The 21,449-nt window shown below is 43.1% G+C and overlaps 1 protein-coding gene across 1 annotated transcript in view; it reads right to left on the minus strand.

Moving 5' to 3' along the window:
• The window catches only part of LOC143974309 (occludin-like), a 99,463-nt gene that overhangs the window by 24,004 nt on the left and 54,010 nt on the right, over window positions 1-21,449 (minus strand). Inside the window, exons 4-5 of the mRNA XM_077475538.1 lie at window positions 6,777-6,931; window positions 1,641-1,808 (exon numbers count right to left, since the gene is read on the minus strand). Coding sequence (XP_077331664.1) covers window positions 1,641-1,808; window positions 6,777-6,931 — 323 coding nt within the window. The remainder of the gene's footprint in view (window positions 1-1,640; window positions 1,809-6,776; window positions 6,932-21,449) is intronic.

Here is a 21,449-nt window from a genome sequence, read left to right on the forward strand (position 1 = left end):
TCGCTTCAGGGGCTGCTGTCCGGAAGGCATTACATTGGCTTGGTCGTTGGTGAGAGGGCGATCACCCACCTTTACAAATCCTTTCTTATGGTTTCACTGGGACACTTTGCACAGACATCTTTACCTTGGGAACACTTTACTGAATCTATCTTGAACACTGTGCATAGACACCTTAAGCTTCAACTTTTTCAAGAAATCTTATCGCTTGCTATTACACCTTATTGGATACAATTAACAAGTTCCTACGTGCCAGTAAAGACCATCAGATCTGCAGCGGGGACATTGCTGTCATTTTCGCTTCAAGGGCCCTCTTGCTATTGCCACTAAGGCCGCGTACACACGGGCGGATTGTCTGGCCAACTAAGTTCGTCAGACAATCCGACAGACAGTCCGTTCAAAATTTGCATGAACGGACTTGACCACACACGATGAGCAGACAGTCCGCTGAAAGCTTGCGCGATGACGTGTACGGCACGTACGACGGGACGAAAAATTTGACGTCCAATACACTGCAATGCAACCTTCGCCGTGTAAATCCTTTCTGAGCATGCGCCAAACTTAGTCTGTCGAACTAGCCTACTCACGAGCGGACTGTCCGCTGAAACCAAGTTTGGACGGACTGTCTTACGGAAATTCCGTAAGACTTTGTTCGTCAGACAATCCGCTGAAAAAGTCCGCTGAAGCCCACACACGAGCGGATTGTCCGCTGAAACACTGTTCAGCGGACTAATTTGGGCAGACAATCCGCCCGTGTGTACGCTGCCTTAGTCTGACCTCTCACTAGGGTTTAAGGTTTATAGGCTAGGTGGGGTTTTCCCCTATTAGAAGTGTTCAGTATAATTAGTTAACCTTGTTTATCCTTTCAGGTGCAAGCAGTAATTCTTTGTACATGTGTATATAATCACTGTTTACCTGCAAATATCTTGACATGTGTTATTGGGAGGAATTCCTTTGCTGAGTTGGTGCTGTTGCCCAAAACTCAGCAGATCTATTATCTCCTTTCTGTGACAAGATCTTCTTTGAACTGTCCTAGTAAACATTATAAGAATACAAACACACAGAGTTGTCTGATTTATTGGTTTGAAGTAGTGCAAAGATGTCTGAACCCAGAGTGTCAGGTGAGTTGGAATGTTCATTAGGTCATGGCAGTGCAGATGAGCAGGTAAAACCAAGTAGCCTCTTAGGGGGTCGTGCTACACTCATTTTGGTAGAATAATTATTAAAGTGGAATGTATGTTCCTTGCTAAAGAACTTTATTTTTTTTATCAAGTTGGTAACGTTCTGCTTTAACACAACACACACTTGTACTGTGGGCTTATGAGTATCTACTCAGATCTCTTCTTTGAAAATATGCTTTCCAAATTGTAATCATATTTCCCTAATGGAAGTTTTGAGCTTTACAATGAAAAGCTCTGCTGAAAATTTCAGAGCTTTTGAATCTATTGGAAAAAGTGTACTTTGTCCAATAAATACAGGTTCCTCCTGAGCAATATGACAGCTGGAGCCCTTGTGTTTTTCACTTACCAGTTTCAGTTCTGGAAGGAACAACCCTATAGAATTTATCCTCTGCCTTCCTCTGCCTTTTTTCCACTCCACTTCTGCTTTTTATCTGTTTGGTTCCAGTTATTTAATGAGCTTACCTGCCCCATTCATCTTCATCTCTGTCATCTCCAGATTCAAATGCTGTTGTATAATCTGTCTCATACTGAGACTCATCAAGTTCTGGATTCCTCCTCCATCTACGACCCCTACGGACTGGAGGTCTACTTGTGCTCTGCTCCTGGGTCTCAGAAACTGATACAGGTGGGCTGTAATAGCATAAAAAAACAGTATAAAAGGGGTGAGAATAAATGTGAACATTGGCCTGGAACTGGTCAGAGTCAATAAGTTGGCATACAGTATACAAGATTTAAATAGGAGCTACAGTCTGTTACCATCATTTTTAATAAAGACATCCTTGGTATTGTTAGGCGGTATTTTAGGATAGTCTTTTACATTAAAAAGTCATTTTTCACTTGCCAGATATGTAGTAGAATTCCTCCTGAGCAAAGTCTAATGATGGCCATTTCATCTGTGGGCATCTGAAGCCACAGCTTGTTTCCTTTGTGGATTTTGTGAAGTTGGATCCCATTCTCTCGCCTGCGCAGTAATCACACGGTGCACCATGTTGTCAACAAGTTGCCACTGCAATGGCAGCATCAATGGAAGTTCCCACCCTGTTATGGCAACTTGTCAATAACAGGGGAACCAGAAGCCAAACTCCTCCTATAACGCTATGTAAATATTGCGATGTACAAAGCTAAGGATGCCCAAAGACTCCTGGGATATTGTTATCTTCAATCCCAGGAATTGCGGGGCCATCCATATTACGTCAATCGCCTAGGTGGTTACAAGTGAAAATGGCAGGACATTTAAAAAAAAAAAAGGGTATTTATCTAAAACAAAATAAGTTTGCAAAATCCAAACATTGTATAGTTTGCATGAGAATTAAAATTAAACAAACTGCAAAAATAGGGTATATACTGTAGCTGTTTTAAACCCTGCATATGCTTACTGTAGCTAAACTGGCAAAAAAAACCCCCACTAAACTAGAAATTAGAAATGGCTATACTATACAATCCTAGGAATCAAACTGCTTTCATATATTAAAGTATAGCTAAAGGCAAAACTTTTTTTTCGTTTTGGATAGAGTGGAGAGGGATTAAAATGCTTGTCAGATTTTATTGCTGTCTGTTCCCCGTTAAGGAGATTCACCCTCCCTATTTGTCCTGTTACCATTATCATTGAAAGTGAAAGTAAAAGAAAACACCACATTTTGGGTAATAGAGGGGAACTCTTCCAGTGGGGATACTAGTTCCAGTGACCTGGTGATCCACAAAGGATTCCCTTAATTTGCAGGTATTCTCACTTCCTGTTTGGCCTATGGGACAGGAAGTGACGGTAAATCTCTGCATCGAAACACATATGGTGACGGAGGCTCTTTACCACGTGATCAGCCGTGTCCAATCACGGCTGATCACGATGTAAATAGGAAGAGCCGGTGATCAAATTTTCTTCACTCTGGCAGATGCAAGTAGAGGAGAGCCGATCAGCAGCTCTCCTCACAGGGGGGTTCTGCACTGATTGTTTATCAGTGTAGCCCCCACTCGGAGGACCACATTGGACGACCAGGGACGCCAGTAGGACCACCAGGGAAGGGGGCAACATGTGGATGACCAGGTATGTACCCCATGGCCACCCACATGTTCAAATGAATGCCCAATCTGTGCCAATCAGTGCACACAAATGGGCACTGATTGGCACCAGTATGTAATAAAAGAGAACAGTGATGCCCAGCAATGCTACCCATCAGTGTCGTCAGTGCCACCCATCAGTGCCACCCATCAGTGTCCATCAGTGCCCATCCATGCCACCTATCAGTGCCACCCATAAGTACCCATCAGCTCCACCCATAAGTACCCATCAGTGCCTCATACGAGTGCCGCCCATCAGTGCCCTTCATCCGTGCCTATCAGTGGCACCTCATCGGTGCCCATCAGTGCCGCCTTATCAGTGCCCATCAGTGCAGCCATATCAGTACCCATCACTGAAGCAGAAAATGTACTTATTTACAAAAAATTGTAACAGAAACAAAGAAAAAGGTGTTTTTTTTCAAAACTTCGGGTATTTTTTGCTGACCAAGTCCCTGCCTGCTGCCTGGACCAGTGCTATCATCCTGTGGACAACTGCGCTGCTAAAACCACAGGTAATCTTTTGTTTACTCTTTGCTCAGCAGAATGTATTTTGGGGTGTAATTCTGGGTATGTGCATGCTATGTGTCCCTGGAACACCTGATGGTCTGTATGTGGCCAAGCTGTGTAAAAGTCTCACACATTTGGTATTGCCATACTCAGGAGGAGTAGCAGAACGTATTTTGAGGTATAATTTTTGCTATGTACATGCTATGTGTTGGAAATATCTTATAAATGGACAACTTTGCGTAAAAAAAAAAGCGTTTTCATTTTTTCCCACATTTTCCCAAAACGTCTGGAAAAAATTAACCATTCAAAAGACTCATTATGCCTCATAGATTATACGTTTGGGTGTTAGCTTTCCAAAATGGCGTCACTTTGTGGGCGTTTCCATTGTCCTGGTTCTCCAGGGCCTTCAAAAATGTAATAGGTGGTTGAGAAATGAGATGTGTAATTTATGCTCCTAGAACGCCTGATGGTGCTATTTCAATATTGGGCCTCTGTATGTGGCCAGGCTGTGTAAAAGTCTCACACATTTGGTATTGCCATACTCAGGAGGAGTAGCAGAACGTATTTTGGGGTGTCATTTTTGCTATGTACATGCTATGTTTTGGAAATATCTTATAAATGGACAACTTTGCGTAAAAAAAAAAATGCGTTTTAATTTTTTTCCACATTTTCCCAAAACTTCTGGAAAAAAATTAACCATTCAAAAGACTCATTATGCCTCATAGATTATACGTTGGGGTGTTAGCTTTCCAAAATGGGGTCACTTTGTGGGCATTTCCATTGTCCTGGTGCTCCAGGGCCTTCAAAAGTGTAATAGGTGGTTGAGAAATGAAATGTGTAATTTATGCTCCTAGAATGCCTGATGGTGCTATTTCAATATTGGGCCTCTGTATGTGGCCAGGCTGTGTAAAAGTCTGACACATTTGGTATCGTAATACTCAGAAGGAGTAGCAGAACATATTGTGGGGTGTCATGGTATACACATGCCATGTGAGAGAAATAACCTATTACATTGAAAATTTTGTGAGAAAAAAAAATCAAAAAAAAATCTTCATTTTGCAAAGAATTGTGGGAAAAAGATGACAACATCAAAAACCTCACCATGCATCTTAGTAAATACCTTGGAATGTCTACTTTCAAAAAAGGGGTCATTTGGGGGGTATTTGTACTTTCCTGGCTTGTTCTGGTTGCAAGAAATGAGATAGGCCACCAGTACATCAGGTGTGATCAATTTTTTTATGATTCGCACCACAGCTTGTGGACTCTCTAACTTTCACAAAGACCAAGTAATATCCACTAATTTGGGTTATTTTTACCAAAGATATGTAGCAGTATAAATTGTGGCCAAAATTTATGAATTTTTTTTTATAATTTGCAAAATTTTATCACATAAACTAAGAAAAATGCATTTTTTTTCCAAATTTTCGGTCTTTTTTAATTTATAGCGCAAAGAATAAAAAACTCAGAGGTGGTCAAATACCACCAAAAGAAAGCTCTATTTGTGCGAAAAAAAGGACACAAAATTCATTTGGGTACAGTGGTACATGACTGAGTAATTGTCATTCAAAGTGTGAGAGCACCGAAAGCTGAAAATTGGTCTGGGCAGGTAGGGTGTTTAAGTGCCCAGTAAGCAAGTGGTTAAAAAGGGTGGATTATTTAGTACATCAGTTTTTGTCACCAATGTCAAACTGAAGAGATTTCCCCTTCACTTCTGTTACATAACCACCACAGAAATTGAGGGTAAATCCCTAGGATTACCAGAATTTATGTCCCCATTTCTAAAGACCTCCTGTCACTATCACCCCTTGCCACCATCACCCACATCACCTGCCACCATCACCCCCTGCCACCATCACTTGTCACCATCAACCCCTGCCACCACCATAGCCCCCTGCCTCCATCACCTGCTGAAACCCTCACTCCCTGCCACCATCACCTGCTGCAACAATCTACCCCTGCCACCATCACCTGTCATCATCACCCTCTGCCACAACCATCACTCCCTGCCACCATCACCTGCTGCCACCATCACTCCTTGCCACAACCATCACCCCCTGCCACCATCACCCTCTGCCACCATCACCCTCTGCCACCATCACCCCCTGCCACCATCACTTGCTGCAACCAGCACCCCCTGCTGCCACCATCACTCCCTGCCACCATCACCCCCTGCCACCATCACCCCCTGCTGCCATCACCCCCTAGTACCATCACGCCCTGCCACCATCTGCTGCAATCATCACCCCCTGCCACTATCACCTGCTGCCATCACCTGCCACCATCACCCCCTGTTAGCATCACCTGTCACCATCATCTGATGAACCATCACCCCCTGCCACCATCACTTGCTGCAACTATCACCCCCTGCCACCATCACCTGCTGCTGCCATCACTCCCTGCCACCATCACCTGCTGCAACCAACAACCCCTGCCACAACCACCCCCCCCCCCCCTGCCACCATCACCTGCTGCAAACATCACCCCTTGCCACCATCACCTGTCACCATCACCTGCCGTCATCACCCCCTGCTGCAATTATCATTTGTCACCATCACCAGCTGCAACCATCACCTCCTGCCACCATCGACTGTGCTGTCACTCCATCCCCATGGACTCTGAATTGCCTGGACAGGCCACCATGAGGGCTCCTTGGTTCCGCGTGCTCAGCCTCCAGGTTACTGTTTTTAAAGCCATGACATCACTCACCTGAGCCAGTAGCGCACCACACAGCCTCTCTAAAATCTGCCCCCCTGGGCCCGGGCGGTCCCACCTGGCAGCCTAATACAGGATCGGCTCAGCAATCTCCAGAAATGCGCATACGCAGTTCCAAGCTGACCCGGTCACGGCTATTTTTTAATAGCACTTTTGCCCTACAATTTAAATTGGACAGCACAGTTTTAAAGCTCTCCATTTGGATGAGGATGATTTTCCAAAAAGTGCGAAGGTAAAAAGACGACATAAAATTGATGACTATATTGATATTTACAAAATGCATGGCAATCCAGTCTTCATTGTACTCACACATCGAACACATACCTGCTGGTGAGTGGGCTGTTAACTCTTTCTTCAAATTCATGCCTTGGTGGCTTGTAGATGCTGCTATTGCTCAGGGCCTTGACAGGATTCTGTGACTTTTCTGAGTAGATCACAGTTGCAGTTTCATCTGGAGGGCCACCTGGAACACTTTTCACCTAAAAAAATTATGATCATACATTGAAAAATTTTAATATATAAAACGTTAAATCATTAGAATTGACCTTAAAGTCTCTTTCGTTTTGGACAGAGTGGAGACAGATTAGAACCCCTGTCAGTTTTTATTGCTGTCTGTGCCCCTATTGGGGAAATTCATCCTTTCTATTCCTCCTGTTTATTGTTATCATTAAAAGTGATGTAAAGAAAATTCCAAATTTTTGGTTGTCCCTAGAAAAGTAATAGAAGGGAAATCTTCCAGTGGGGACATCAATTCTGTTGGCCTGGGGGTCCCCAAGAGATTCCCTTAATTTGCAGGGATTTCCTCTCAATTCCTGTTTCAGTTATGAGACAATGAGTAAGGTAAATCCCCCTAATTTGACACATATAGCAAAAAAGAAACCAACAGGGGTGTTAACTTGGTGCCCAACAAGTGCTCAGCATGCAGCCCGCTGTGCTCCAAACCTCAGTGTAGGTCTGGAGCACATTGTGATTTATACTTATATAGGACTTTGCTCTTGTAGTGTAAGCAAAGTCACTGTTAATTCAGGAGAGATGATAGACCAACACTTACTTGCACGTTTGCTTACCCCACCATCCCTGCTTTCTTTTGCTGTTCTTCTGGTTAGGTCATTAGTCCAGCCACTCACTCTTCTGACCATGTCCTCGCTCTAGTCAAACCGCTCCCATCATAGCTATTGCTCCTTTGTCAAGCTGCTACTTTCCCAGCCACCTCTTTCTCATTGAGTCAAACTGCTCCTTTACCAGCCATGTCTTATCCCCAGTCAACCTGCCCCTCTCCGAACACCTTTACCCTAGTTGGACTGCACCTATCCCTTTCTCAGCACACATAGCAGTACCCTCTAGTGAAAATGCTTAAGTTGCTATTTTTAACCACTTTTTTCATTAATTTATTAAACTACCTCCAAACACAACAAAATACACAAGTTAATATGCAGAAAGGAAAATGACATATTGTAACAATGGGCCTTGAAGCCTTTACAGTGTGAACAGGGTGTTATTTATGCATCTAGAACTCTCTGAGGCTATGAGCAGGCATTCTAAGGTAATAAATAGAGACAAAGGGGGTTATTTATTAAAGGAAAATCCCCTTTACACTGCGAATGCATTTGAATTTGCTCTGAAAGTGCACTTTGAAGTAAAGTCGCTGTAGATCTGAGGGGGACATACAAGGAAAATAAAAAACAGCATTTTAGCCTGCACATGATTGAATGATAAAATCAGCAGACCTTCCACTCATTTCAGATCTACCCCTTAGATTTAAAGCGACTGCACTTTCAAGTGCACTTGCAGTGCAAAGTGGATTTGCCTTTCGTAAATAACCTCCAAAGTGCACATCCAAGACTGACAGATGTGCAGGAGTGAGTGTGAGGCCCTGAACGCATGCTGTCTGCTTTTGGGGCCATGCCCTCATCCTTGTATATCTGTGTATATCAATGGACTCAGGCCCAAGGCCCAAATAAAGGGCTATAAATGGCTAAGACTAGACGAAGTCCAATATTTTAACAAAATTGGCTTGCGAATAGTTGAGAATACTTGATAGTTTCTCATTACCAGCATTAAAATTACAGATTTTCTTAACTTCTTGAAAATGAACTTCAGTTTTTTTCATGGGCTTTGGCTAATGTCATGTGTTAGGAGAGGGCCACCTATGGTCCCTAGGGACTACTATATGAAACAAGGTTTGGAGGAGAACAAACATTCTGGACCAAAATGCAATCAGGTTTGGGCAGTACGACCAAATGTGTAGAATTTCACTATGTTGACCAAACCTCCTGAAACATTTGTCACTGTAATTCGTGATAGCATGAGCTATTCAAGTTGGTACCCAATATTATCTAAAGAAAACTTAATAGGCTGCTTCTAGAATGGTTTTCTTAAAGGAGCATTTTTCTATTCTGGATCAGATTTTGCTCCAGTCTCCTCCAGTTCCCGTGAGTCCGTAAGATCCTGCTCCCATTTTTGGACATATGAAAGAGGTGAGTGGGGTTTCCCATAGATGAGAAATATAACTACAGCACCCTCTAGTGTGCTAGAAGTATAGTGCTATGTTTTTGGTAAGAGAAGGTAAATTTCCAGGTTTGGCTGGCAGTCAAGCCTGGGTGTGTTTTGATCTGAGTTGGGAGTAACTCAGGGTAAGGCCAGGTGACACACAGTCAGCATCACCAATACCTCCCACTTCTTTCCAGAATGTTGTAGTGTTTTTTGGAAGGGTAGGAGGAGAGGTGGAGTGAAGCTGTCTGGGGTGTTCTGGGAAACCCTGACCAATCCCCAACCTGGATTGGCCAGGGGGAAGGCCTCCTTAAATACCTAGGGTCAGCCCAGCTGAGAAGGAGTTGGTGATTGGGTTGAAGATGTAGATGGAGTGTTAGGCTTTCGGGCCTTTGAGGGAGCTCCCCAGTCTGGGGGGCAGGGGTGACCTTGGGTCTGGGCTTGGGTGTGAATGAGAGGACAGCAGGAGAACACTGCTGGTGAGTGACACACAGTCAGGAGGACTGGGAAAGGACTGGGATGAGCAGTCTGGGATGGGTGCAGAGCCAGTCAGGAGGATTGTGGTGGCATGGGCAGTAGAGGGGGCAGCCAGGGGGGCTGGCAGTGCCTGAAGAGGCAGTGCTGGGAGCAATAGAAGGGAACCTGCCTGCAAAGAACATGTGCTTTAGGCCTGGCTGAGCTAGTGTCAGGCCTATAAATCAGTGCTAGCTGGTCCAGAAAGTACAGGCAAGTGTAGTGCTGGAGGTGTTGAGGAGAGATTGTCTGCAAGCAAGTATAGTGCTGGAGTTGAAGAAAGTAGTTGTATATATCGAAGATGTATATAGTTGGTACCAAATATTTTTCTGAAATCTGTTGGGTATCTCATGAATATCCCATCCCCATTCAAGTTTATTCCGCTCAATAAAAATACAAACAAAGTTGACTTTTTTTTTTCCTGAGGGTGAATGAGAACTGTGTGCCTGGCTGGGCCGGGTGACAGACAGTCCACAACACTCAGCAGCCCTTAAGAGGGTACCGTTACATTTGGGAGCTCGTTCCAGGACCATCTGTTCACAGGTAACCTGCCAGCCATTGCCCCAAGCAACCGAAGTTGACCTAGCGGGGGGAATTGTACTTTGTTCCACCAAGGTGGGAATTGAACTCAAGGGAAGGATTTCTGTGCTCTGCCTGCATTTCAGTAGTGCAAAAATAAGTGCTGTTGCCCATAACAACCAGCTGGAGCTGCCTGTCAAATTATTGCTGTCTGCTCACCCAGTCACCCAACCACAGCTGGGATGGACACTTGTGGTTTAAATCTGCAATTCAGTAATTTTGTATCATGTGCTGTCACCCGTGGTAACCAAGGTGGCTGATTGCGCCCATGGATTACCAATATATCCAGCTCTCTGCTATTGCTGGGCATCCTGAACATTTGCTTCAAACTCTTGCATTATACTGTAAAGTGTGCCTGGAGATGTCTACTGTTGCCCGGGGTGATTGGGGTCAGCCTGTGGAGGAGCAAGATGGCAGAGTGTGCTAGTGTGTTTCCAGCGCTGACCTGATTGCCTGATCTGCAGGTGCAGACACTGGTGGACACCAGTGTCCAGTTGGAGGATCGTGGGGGATTCGTGGACCTGCAGTCAGGACTGTGTCGTGTGCAGCCGTTGAAGTCCCGTTGAGTGGGCCTGGAATCATCGCCGAAAAGCAAGGTGGAGCTTGAGCCTGGTGACTCCCCTGCGAACATCAGTGACATGAGAGAAGAGGAGTCTGTCATGGCCTGAGGCCTGGTCAGGGACCTGGTGACTGTAAGTACTGCCCAGCAGGAACCAGAAATTGTCCCTGAAATGCCAGCCGCCCCTGTGTCCCTTGCTAGCCCCATCTTGAAGGAACCAGTGTTGGAGGGGGATGAGCCCTCGGGTGAGCCAGAAGGGGAATGCAAGATCAGGGCCATAGATTGGGGTTCCCCCAGATTGCAAGCCGAGTTTGGGTCCCTGGAGAAGTTAGCAGATTGGTCATCTCACAGCAGCAGCTTGGAGGAGGAATGGGAGACATGAGGTTCCCAGGTCCTGGATGTTCAGTTCGAAAGAAGAGATGTGCTAGACTTTGCTGAGGGAACTGAAGAATCTGCAGGAGCCCCCATCAGCAGCAGATAACTCTTTTAAACAGACCCTTCACCATCCAGACCAGAACAGCTGAATACAGGCAATGGGTCAGAATGTCCTCCAATACTTGTGTCCTGCCAAGAAAAGGAAAGCCCAGAGAACTACCCAGGTTTTTGAGGTTCCAGCAGGAAGTTCAGCACAGAGTTGCTCTGGAGTGGCGTCTGGATTACCCTTATGTCCCCAAGACCAAAGACATCATTGAGAAGTGGGAGGATGACCTGGTTTGTGAGTATCTGCATATCCCTAAGCCTCTGCGTGTGTCAAGCAAGTGTAGTGCTGGAGTTGAAGAAAGTAGTTGTATATATCAGACATGTATATAGTTGGTACCAAATATTTTTCTGCAATCAGTTGGGCATCTCATGAATATCCCATCCCCATTCAAGTTTCTTCCCCTCAATAAAAATACAAAGTTCAAGGACTGTTTTTTTGCCTGAGGGTGAATGAGAACTGTGTGCCTGGCTGGGCAGGGTGACAGACGGACCACAACACTCAGGAGCCCTTACAAGAGTACCACTACAAGACCAATTTTGTAAACAGAAATTCTAAGTTCCTTGTGATGGACATAATCCAATGTCAGAGTTGAAATGATCGATAGAAGGCACTTTATGATGTCCTTGCAAGGTTGCCCAAGGAGGAAAAGCACGCAAGGGCGGGAAATTATGTACTTAGGTAACGTTGTTGGTAGTCCAATAGACAAAGAATGCTGGATTCTCCATGCTCATATGGCAAGTGTGTGTTGTTGGAGATAGACAACAAGGAAAAAAAGGGGAATTTGACCCAAAGACTAAATCCCAAAGCCTTAAGCTATAGAGCTTTAGTAGGATAGGTCTGCCTTATTAGGAAGCCAAAGTAAAGCAGTGAGTGGGATTGAGAAACAATTAATCAGTTCTAGAAACTGAGATTTGTATGGCTTTGAACATTTTTTTTTTCAATAGGTTTTTATTGGATTCTCACATTAAATAAATACCGTTGTGCAAGGTTAGACACAATGTAAAGACAATTTTCAGCCGTACATGCATAGCACACATAAAAGAGTAAGCACGCAATGTATCCTGGCAACAGGTGTGTAAACTATATGGAGACTGAGATGTAGCTAACCTTGACAAAATATACTTAAGTATATCTAGGCTTTGTAAAGACTAGAAAGCAGCAGAGAAAAGGAAGACTAGAAAGGAAAGGACTGTAATTAAAGAGTAAAAGAATTTCAAATATATATAATAGAATAAAAGTATAAAAAGGGGAAATAAACATCACTTAACAAATATAAGAAGATGGATGCATTACTGACTCAGCCCAAACCAGGGGTGAGGTTTCCAGAGCCGGGGGAGGGGGGGTTCCCAGAGTCAGAGGAACCAGAGTTAGGGAAAGATGGCTCCGAAGGAAACTCTCCACAGTATAAGTATCAAAACAATTAATACACATGTTGCAAACATATCTGAAAGATTCAAACCTTCATCGCACCAGGATAAAAAACATTTGTGACAACATTGGTAAGAAGTAAAAGAAAGTAACCCGGGCTCTCATTCATACATCCACTCGCACCAGACAACTGGCTAAATAAACAATAATGGTGGCTGGACAGCAATTTCAGGTAATCAGCCATGGCCAGTAATTGGGGCAAAAGTCACATGCCATCAAAAGTGGGGGCCACATTAGTTGATAGTCCATTGAAAAAAGAGCCAACACATGGTACACAGTGGAGAGGCACAATAAGCAATCACAGAAGCTCTGACAGGCACAGATTCACATGGTTCAAACAGTGAGTGTATTCGGCAGCAGATAGTTTGCACTGAAAGCAGACAGGAGGGCGGGGGAAGGAGAAGGAGGAGAAACACAGCAAGCTGATAGTCACAGAAGGGGAAGTATCCACACGGTGGTGGCAAGTGAAGATGTATTAAGCATGTGATAGCGGGAGTAGAGTCCCAGGAGCAATCTCACCCGGTATCCCACTAAATCTCTGGTCCTCCCCAACAAGCTGATTCCTAATGAGGACAGTCTCTACGCAACACCCCGTCAGCATACCTCCGGGATGGCTGCAGGTGTCAGTGTTGGAATGTAGCTGATACCATGTGAGAAATCCTAATGAACGCTGTGTAGTCTGTGTGGAGTGATGTGAGGTGGCAGGTGTACACGCCATATGAATGAAAGATGAAGCCGGGTCAAATGACATAGTGACGTCAATGCATTTCACTCACAGGGTCACGGGAGCTTCATCAGGACACTGTGGGAGTCCATCCTGGAGCTTATAATGGGTAACAAAAGTACCTCCCCTCTTAGATTTCTCCCATCACTCACCACAGTCTTAAAGAATCACGTCATATATTAACCAATAAAGAGATGAAGATGCATGTGTCTAATAGGTTCTTGATGTCATATTGTTCAAATTGAAATTGCAAATATAGTTTTTGGTCATTGGATCAGCTAGATAATACATCCAGACATATCAAGAACACTGACATCCACAGCAAGTCAATTAAGAGAAAATATAACGTCAATGCAAATAGTGATTTCAACTAAGATTTTAAGGGGAAAGAAGATAGAGGAGGTAAAGGAAAACTCCAATCATGAGGAGATTTCCACACACTATAGCACCTTACAGATAGGCTAGGGTTCCAAAAATACCGGCAAACTAAGCTCATATTCAGCTTTTTAGGAAGCATCGCTGGTAAATGAAAAATACACTCTTTTTGCCCCTGGAGAACCGTGTCAAAGTCACCTCTTCAGTTTGACAGAGTGAGGGCAAGGAAATCCTCTACTCTTCGACCATCGGGGGAGGAGTTGTGAAATCTGTCAAAATGTTGAGCTATAGGAGTATGTTAAGGTCTATCATGATTCTTTGGATTTCTGATGCTACTCAAATGTTCACAGATGCGGATACGCCGTTGGCACTTTGTCTTTCCAACATAAAACTTTGCAGCAGGGGCATTCAAGAATATACAAAACCTATGCCATACTGCAATTAATAAAGTGTTTAATGACATAGACCTTTTGCCTATCTGAATTGGTGAAGTTGTCCGTGTGCTCCACAAATCAGCAAATGTGGCAATGTCCACAGGGGAACATACCAGTAGGGCGAGGCATCCCTGATAGCCAGTTGTTCTTTGGGGTGTGCACAAATTATGAGTGCACCAGCTTGTCTCTGAGATTTCTAGCTCTTTTAGATACAAGTAGTGGTCGAGGCCCTACAATTTGGGACAACTCATGTGATCGATTTAAAATATGCCAATGCTTGGCCAAAACAGGCCGAACTTCATTCTTTTGGGATCCATGCCGGGTGATAATGCGGACAGGGGATGAATGAGGTGGAGGAGGTAGAATAGTTTGTGTTTTGATAAAATCTTCGTGTTTAGATGGAGATGCATTTTTCCATGTCGCCTTATTATTTTAAGTGAGGAACATCTATTTCTAAACCTCCGATAGAGATCCTCAGTTTTAGATTGATAATCCATTTCAACTGAACAATTCCTACGTATGCAGAAAAACTGGCCTGTAGGGATTACCCTAATAAGTGATGGAGGATGATGACTAGAGGCCAGAAAGAGTGTGTTAGTGGCTGTTTCCTTTCTAAAAGTTTTTGTCTCAAGTTTGCCATTGCAGATGGATATAGACAAATCTAGGAAGGAGAGTTTTTTATTGTCCCAGGTATAGGTGAGTCTGATGTTCCTGTCATAAGTGTTTCATTTCGGAGATGAAATTTAGAAAGAAAAGGAGAAATATGATAAAGGAGAGTAATAGGGGTCAAGGGCATATTAGATCTTGTCAGAGCTGGGCATTGTGTCTAGAAATTTCACATTTTTTTTCACTTCATGGAAATTCAGAACTGGAAATCTCTACGCTTTAGCAATATTTTGTTTATTATTCTTAAAAATGAATATCAATAGTTTAAATTTTTTTTTATATTTTACTTGGGTTTTAGTTATTTGTGCTTCTCGTAAGTGTGGGTGAAACAGGTAGTCTAGAATCATAGTTACATGCTTTATATCTTAGTTCACAGGGCATGGGCAAAATATGCATAAAAGTACCAGGGACTGAGCATCCACAAAAGCATGTACAGGAGTACCCTGGGCAAATTTTTGCAACTCCCGACACGTTTTGTGAAAAAGATTTAGTTGCTACCCATATCTTCCCCCAGTGGGGCACCTGTTCAAGGACACGCTTGGGCTACATGCCACTGGAGGGCTCTGTAGCTCTCGTCCAGCCGCATCTCTCCCTGGACCAGCCTGTTTAACTCAGCTGTCCACTACCTGTGTGGTTGTTCCCCCAAAAACAGCACCCGCAATTTATACTGCGAACAGTACCTGGGTAGAGAAGAGAATTTTTCCCTGGTATCATTGCTCTCAGTCCAGCTTTTCCTTACAGAGTTGCCGGTGGACAGAGTCATACCATCCCAGCAGGACCTGCATTAGCACTGGTCCTTGGTCCTCTGTGCTTCAACTGCATTTCTTGCACTCTCCATGGTGGCTGGTATCTGTACCTCTTCTCTTCTGCTAACCGGACCTCAGATTCTGGTCGTGGTTCTCAACCCTGTTCTCAAGTACCCCCAACAGTCCATGCTTTGGGAATTTCTCTGAGATAAAATAGCTGTCCAAAATACCAAGCCATTGACTCTGATTTAAAGCACATTTGCAAGATAAAGGAAAACCTTCAAACATGGTCTGTTGGGGGTACATGAGGATAGGATTGAGAACCACTGTTTTGGATCTCCTAGACTTCAGGAAGCATCCCACCTCTTTCCACCAAATGTGATGGAACCGTCCAGCACCCCGCTTAGGTGCTTCTATTAGTATACAGCTTCCTCCGATCTGGACATAGGGACTAGATATTATAGCTGATCATACAAGACTTGCTGACAATAGCTTGTATGAGAACTGCAACACAGAATTTATATACCACACAATCAGGTGAGCAGTTGATCATATTACCCTAACAATACAAACTGTAAACAGGGATATAAGTAACATAAACAACAACCAACATTTGATATAAACCTTAAAGAGGAAGTAAACCCTGATGGGTTTACTTCCTCTTTCATTCCCTGCAAAGGCAAAGCATAATGGACTACTATGCATCGCATAGTAGCCCATTATGTGTCACTTACCTGACACAGGAGCCAGCGAAGTCGCCGCTGTCCCCTGTAGTCCGCCGCATCCATCTTGTTGGTGGGGTCTCGCAGCTCCACCTCTGTCATTCGGCGAAGCCGCGATGACGTCACTCCCGCGCATGCGCACGGGAGCCGACACGCGCGGCAGCTCTGTCGTTGAGAATGCCGCGCTCAGTGCGCCTGCATGCACCGTAGACAGCGGTGCCCGTTTTCGGGCAAATATCTCCTAAACCATATAGGTTTAGGAGATATTGCTTGGACCTACACAGGTAAGCCTTAATCTAGGCTTACCTGTAGGTCAAAGTGGTTTGTAAGGGTTTACAACCACTTTAAGCTAACTAAACAACTAGCCACCTGGGTGACTCAGTGCCCACTCAGTCAATGTTGTGATCAATCACAGATCCCACTAAAGGTCAGACTGCCTAGCACCAAGCTCACAAAGTACATTACACATTATTATAAGTATAAACACATAACATCTCACAATAGTTCCATAGCAAGTTAAAGCGATCACCAGATTAATCTAATCTCCAAGAGATGATCAGACAGACAGAAACAATAGAACAATGGGGAAGACTTACTTAATAATAAACACATAAAAAACCCACACCACCTAAGAGTATCCGGCAACAGTCTGAGACAAATGCCTATAATATTCCAGCAGCCTGAAAAGGTGGAATTATATTATATTCATAGATTTCTTAAGGAATATTGTTGATAAATATTTCTGTCCCAAGTGAAGGAGCTTGTCCAACTCAGTCTGCAGGAGGGCCACTATATTCCCTCTGACCATTACCCTGTACAAGATTAATATTACACCTTTCCATCCACTCCAGAAGGGAAGCTTTATTGTCCAGTTTCCCAAACCATACTCTCAGCATCCATTATAGAATGATCTGCTCTCTCCATGGGCCATAATCAGTGTGTAAGAGGCTTGCCTTTAGTCCTCTGCAAAAGCCCCTGTCCCCGTTGGGTCTGTCACAACACCCAAGTCTGTTTTCCATTTCTGAATATATGCAATGTATATGTGGTGTTTGAGGGGAGGTCAGTAGCGATAGATAAAGCAAGGAAGTGAGACCCATGGTGTGTTGGTGATTTTGACATTTTAATTCGTCCTAGGCGTGTTTTATGTTAGCAGTGGTTTGATTAAAATTCCTAATCTGAAGAAACTGAAAAAAATCTGTATGGGGAAGTTCAAGTTTGTCTCGAAAGAACTGAAATGGTTTAATGGCGCCCAAGGAATACAATTTATATGGATAAGTGTTATCCGTTTGAATCTAGAAAGACAAAACACTCACTGGTAAGGTGTGAAAATAATATAAAGCTTTAGGAAAAAGGGTAAATTTTAGTGCATTTATGCAGTCTATCCAAGAAAGGGGCGGAAATGTCCAAGGATGTGGTCGGGAGGGGGGGGGGGGGATCCGTCGTTTTATGGCCAGATGGTTACATAGGTAGTTAGTCTAGTTGGAAAAAGATACAAGTCCATCTAGTTCAACCAAAAAATAATAGTCCAGCTCCCAAGACGTCCAGCTGCAAGGGAAATGAGACTGGATTTGGAAGACCATCTCATGGGAGAATGTGACATTCAAAGCTAGGGCTGGTAAAAGTTTTAGTAAGAACTAGAAGGGCGCCATCTTTAAATAAATTAGGCTCTGTGGCCAAGATAAAAAAGGTTAGGGGATAAGAGACAACCCTGTTGCATACCTCAGAGGATATTGAATGTTTGAGAATGGTATCTAGTGCACTATACCATAGCAGAGGGTGTAGAGTATAAAGCAGATATCCATGAGATATCCATGATCCACATTGAATAAAGAGATTGGCTGGAACTATTGGGAGTCGGAGGCAGTGGAAACCTATGCTGCTGAGATATCTTTATTAAAGGTGTAGGTTTAGATTTCTATGCCTCTTCGACATGACCCACAAAAAGGGACAGTTAACAAGTCCTCTGTTAGGTTAAGCTTCAATGCAGGTGAGCTTCAAACAGCAAGTCCATATAATAAAACAAAACGTCTGTTCATCTGAGTAACTATTTAAACTCAGGTAAGTTGCTGACTAACATGGTGCTCACTAATGGTTTTTTTTAGTGTTCTGTCTGCAGTCTGCTTGTTCACACAGCAGCAGGCTCCTACAGCTGTGAGAGAGAGCAAGCCCTGGACATCAGTCAACCTATGACCCAGAAGAGGATTTATTAAGATCTGAGAAAACAAAAAGTTTGTATTCTTCATCTGGGTAACAAACTCTGGAGCCCTTCACCATGTATAGTTTAGAAATCTAGGTGACACATGTACACCTTCTACCATCCTGCCAGTCAGGATAGGTATATATAGGATTGCAGCATTTTCCCAAAAGTTAGCAGTGCATATTTCCCACATCTCTCCAAAGCATTACATGAAAAATTATTAATATGCTTTTTTGTTGAATTAGAGCATAACCTGTCTGACTTCTCCTTCACTCTCTATGTTTACTGGACCTGATATTTGCATGGCTATGTTGCTATTATTATCTCACCATGGAGTTTTAAGTACCCAACTCTGAACTTATGCTTTAAGGACCACTTATGGATTTCCCTGTATCCTCAGATGTCTTACTCTTTTTGTTTACAATTTCTCAGTGTATTATGTGCTGTACTGTTTTATGATTTGTCAATGTTACCTTTTTATGGATGAATAAAACTTTTCTGCTAAAAAACAAAGAGAAAATGTTACCAGTTAACCCAACCATAGTCTTGGAAATACATGAGTTGTTAGAGGTGGCAAATATCACAGTTGGCAAACAATGTTAATAATAGATCTCATATCACTGTAGCACCAGCAATACAACAGATGTGTAATCATTTTTGAGGGTATATTAATCAGTAAAAGATCATGTCTATGTGGGAGGAGGTGCAGCATTTGAAAAGTTGGAACGCTGGTATGTACTATTTGCAAGAAATTAAATTGCATAGGGGGATTTTTTAAAACGTTTGCTGAAGGTGAACCTACACTTTATTTTTACATTTAGCTTAGTCATATAGAGGCCACCCACATTCATTAAATACCACGGCAGATAAAAAGAAATGTAAAAGTATAATGGTAATTTACAGCAACCACCCAGCTTATCTAATAAGTCTTACTAATTAAAAAAGTCTGTATAATTACATTAACATAAAAAATAATAATATGTCAAAAATCGCATAAATATAAATGCCTAGAGATAAAAGTCCAACATTGGGCGCTCATTCCACTATGTAGCTGGCATGGGGGTGACCGAACCGTCACAGAGAAGGAAAGTAATACACTAGGCGAATGTATTCATGTGGATCTGCTTGACTGTAAACATCAGGAAAGAGTAGATAAATACTTCTTACCGGAACAGTTGGACTCACACAGTCATATGACGGTTGAGTCTAGAAGGCTTGAGGTCACAATCTGGGACCAAGGAGTATAAGGAGGGAGGTCTGTTGAGCTGATGGTGGAGCTCCAGGCGGTTGTAGGCCCAATGGTGGATCCTTTCAGATGGAACGTCAAGGTAGTCAAGCTCAGACGCAGCCCGTTGTACCAATACTCCAATCTCCCCCGAATGGGGAGGGGGATGATGTGAAGGTTTAAACCAAAGAAACGGAGAAAAGAAAAAAGAAAAAAAGGCTCCACATGGTGCGGGTCAAACGGTATAAAAAATATTGATTTATTGAAGTCAAAAGATAATTAATGACTTGGTGATCACATAAAAAATAAAATGAAATTAAAAGCAATGTGGGGTGCCAACAGCTCGCCCGACGCGTTTCGACATATGTGTCTTCAACTGGGGCATGTTGGAACCCACCACATTGCTGACAAATATATAAGAAATGAGAGAGAAGTTCCGCCTACCAAGGGGCGGAGAATCCCGTCTCAGACAACCTCTTAAAGATACAGTGAACAGTTTGATCAGATCAGGGTAAACATGTTCAAACACAATAAGCAATTATAAATAACATCTAGAGATGTCACTCATACAGGCTGTTAAATTAGTATTGATAACAATAAAATATAAAAAATATATAAAAAATATGCCACCATGCTCACGCATGGATAGCTCTGGATAGATTGCATTATTCATAGCCTCATCAGACATGTAGATGCAGAAAGATTCAACATACATATAAAACATATACAGAGAACACATCCAACACTGATACAAAAAGATCAGACATGTGTCGTTAATTATACATAAACTGCATTGCACCAACATCTGAAAGTAATAGTCTGCATCTGCATTATTCATAGCCTCATCAGACATATAAATGCAGGGAGATTCAATGCACATGCAAGGCATATACAGAAAACACTTCCAGCACTGGTACAAAAAAATCAGACATGTATTGTTAGTTATACATAAACTACATTGTAACGTCACCTGAAAGGACTACTTTGCATTTGTGTTGTATCATAAATGGAGATGTGAAGGTCTCAGTAATAGTGTCTGATGAGGATCTGTCATTGTGCAATTTGGATGTCTCTTACTTGTTGTACTAGCAGTGTATAACCAGAAAATATGTATAAGTAACCATGGTGACAGTTCATACGTACTGATCTATTATTTAGAGTTGCGATCAAATGATCAAAAACATCATGACGTGCAGTAAGACAGGAAAGGCTCCACCAATCCCTCAATGTGTATATCATGTGACTGGGTGTGGGAGTGGTTGAAAGGAGCTCGCGTCTACAGAGCAAGGGCGTGTATATTTATACATCATTATGCAAAAATATAAGGAAGGGGGGAGGCATTCAAGCATTGGCGCCATTTCTCCGTGTTGTGCGTTCCACGCTGTGGATCGAAACAAGCAGCGTAAGAGCGTACCAAGTGCGTGGCAGCGGAGTGGGGGCGTGTATATGTGAGCGTCGCAGGTTGCGTCACTATGCAGGAGTATGAAGAGGGCGTGTAAATGTAAATATCACGTATTACGTCGCTTTGCAAGAAGATAGAAAGGGAAGAGGTGTCGGAGCTTGGCGCCATTTCTCACATGTTGAGCGTCACACGCCACAAGGCGTGGCGAGCAGTGGGGGAGCCAATCAGAAAGTGTGTCAATCTGCACATGCGCCTTGACTTGTGACGTAATTACGTCACGTCACGCGCAGTAATGTATCTAGGGCCTTATATATTCCTTATATATTTTTATTATACACTACACTTCTGTTATTAGTTGTATATTTCGGTTACGGTGCGATGTCTAATTTTTCTTCTTCTTTTTTATTTTTTCTTTTCTGTCTTTTTATTTGTGTCCCTTTGCCTGCGGTGTCCTTT

This window comes from Lithobates pipiens, unplaced genomic scaffold (genome assembly GCF_037356315.1).
Source record: "Lithobates pipiens isolate NorthernLeopardFrog02 unplaced genomic scaffold, aLitPip1_a1.2 Scaffold_13, whole genome shotgun sequence".
Lineage (NCBI taxonomy): Eukaryota > Metazoa > Chordata > Amphibia > Anura > Ranidae > Lithobates > Lithobates pipiens.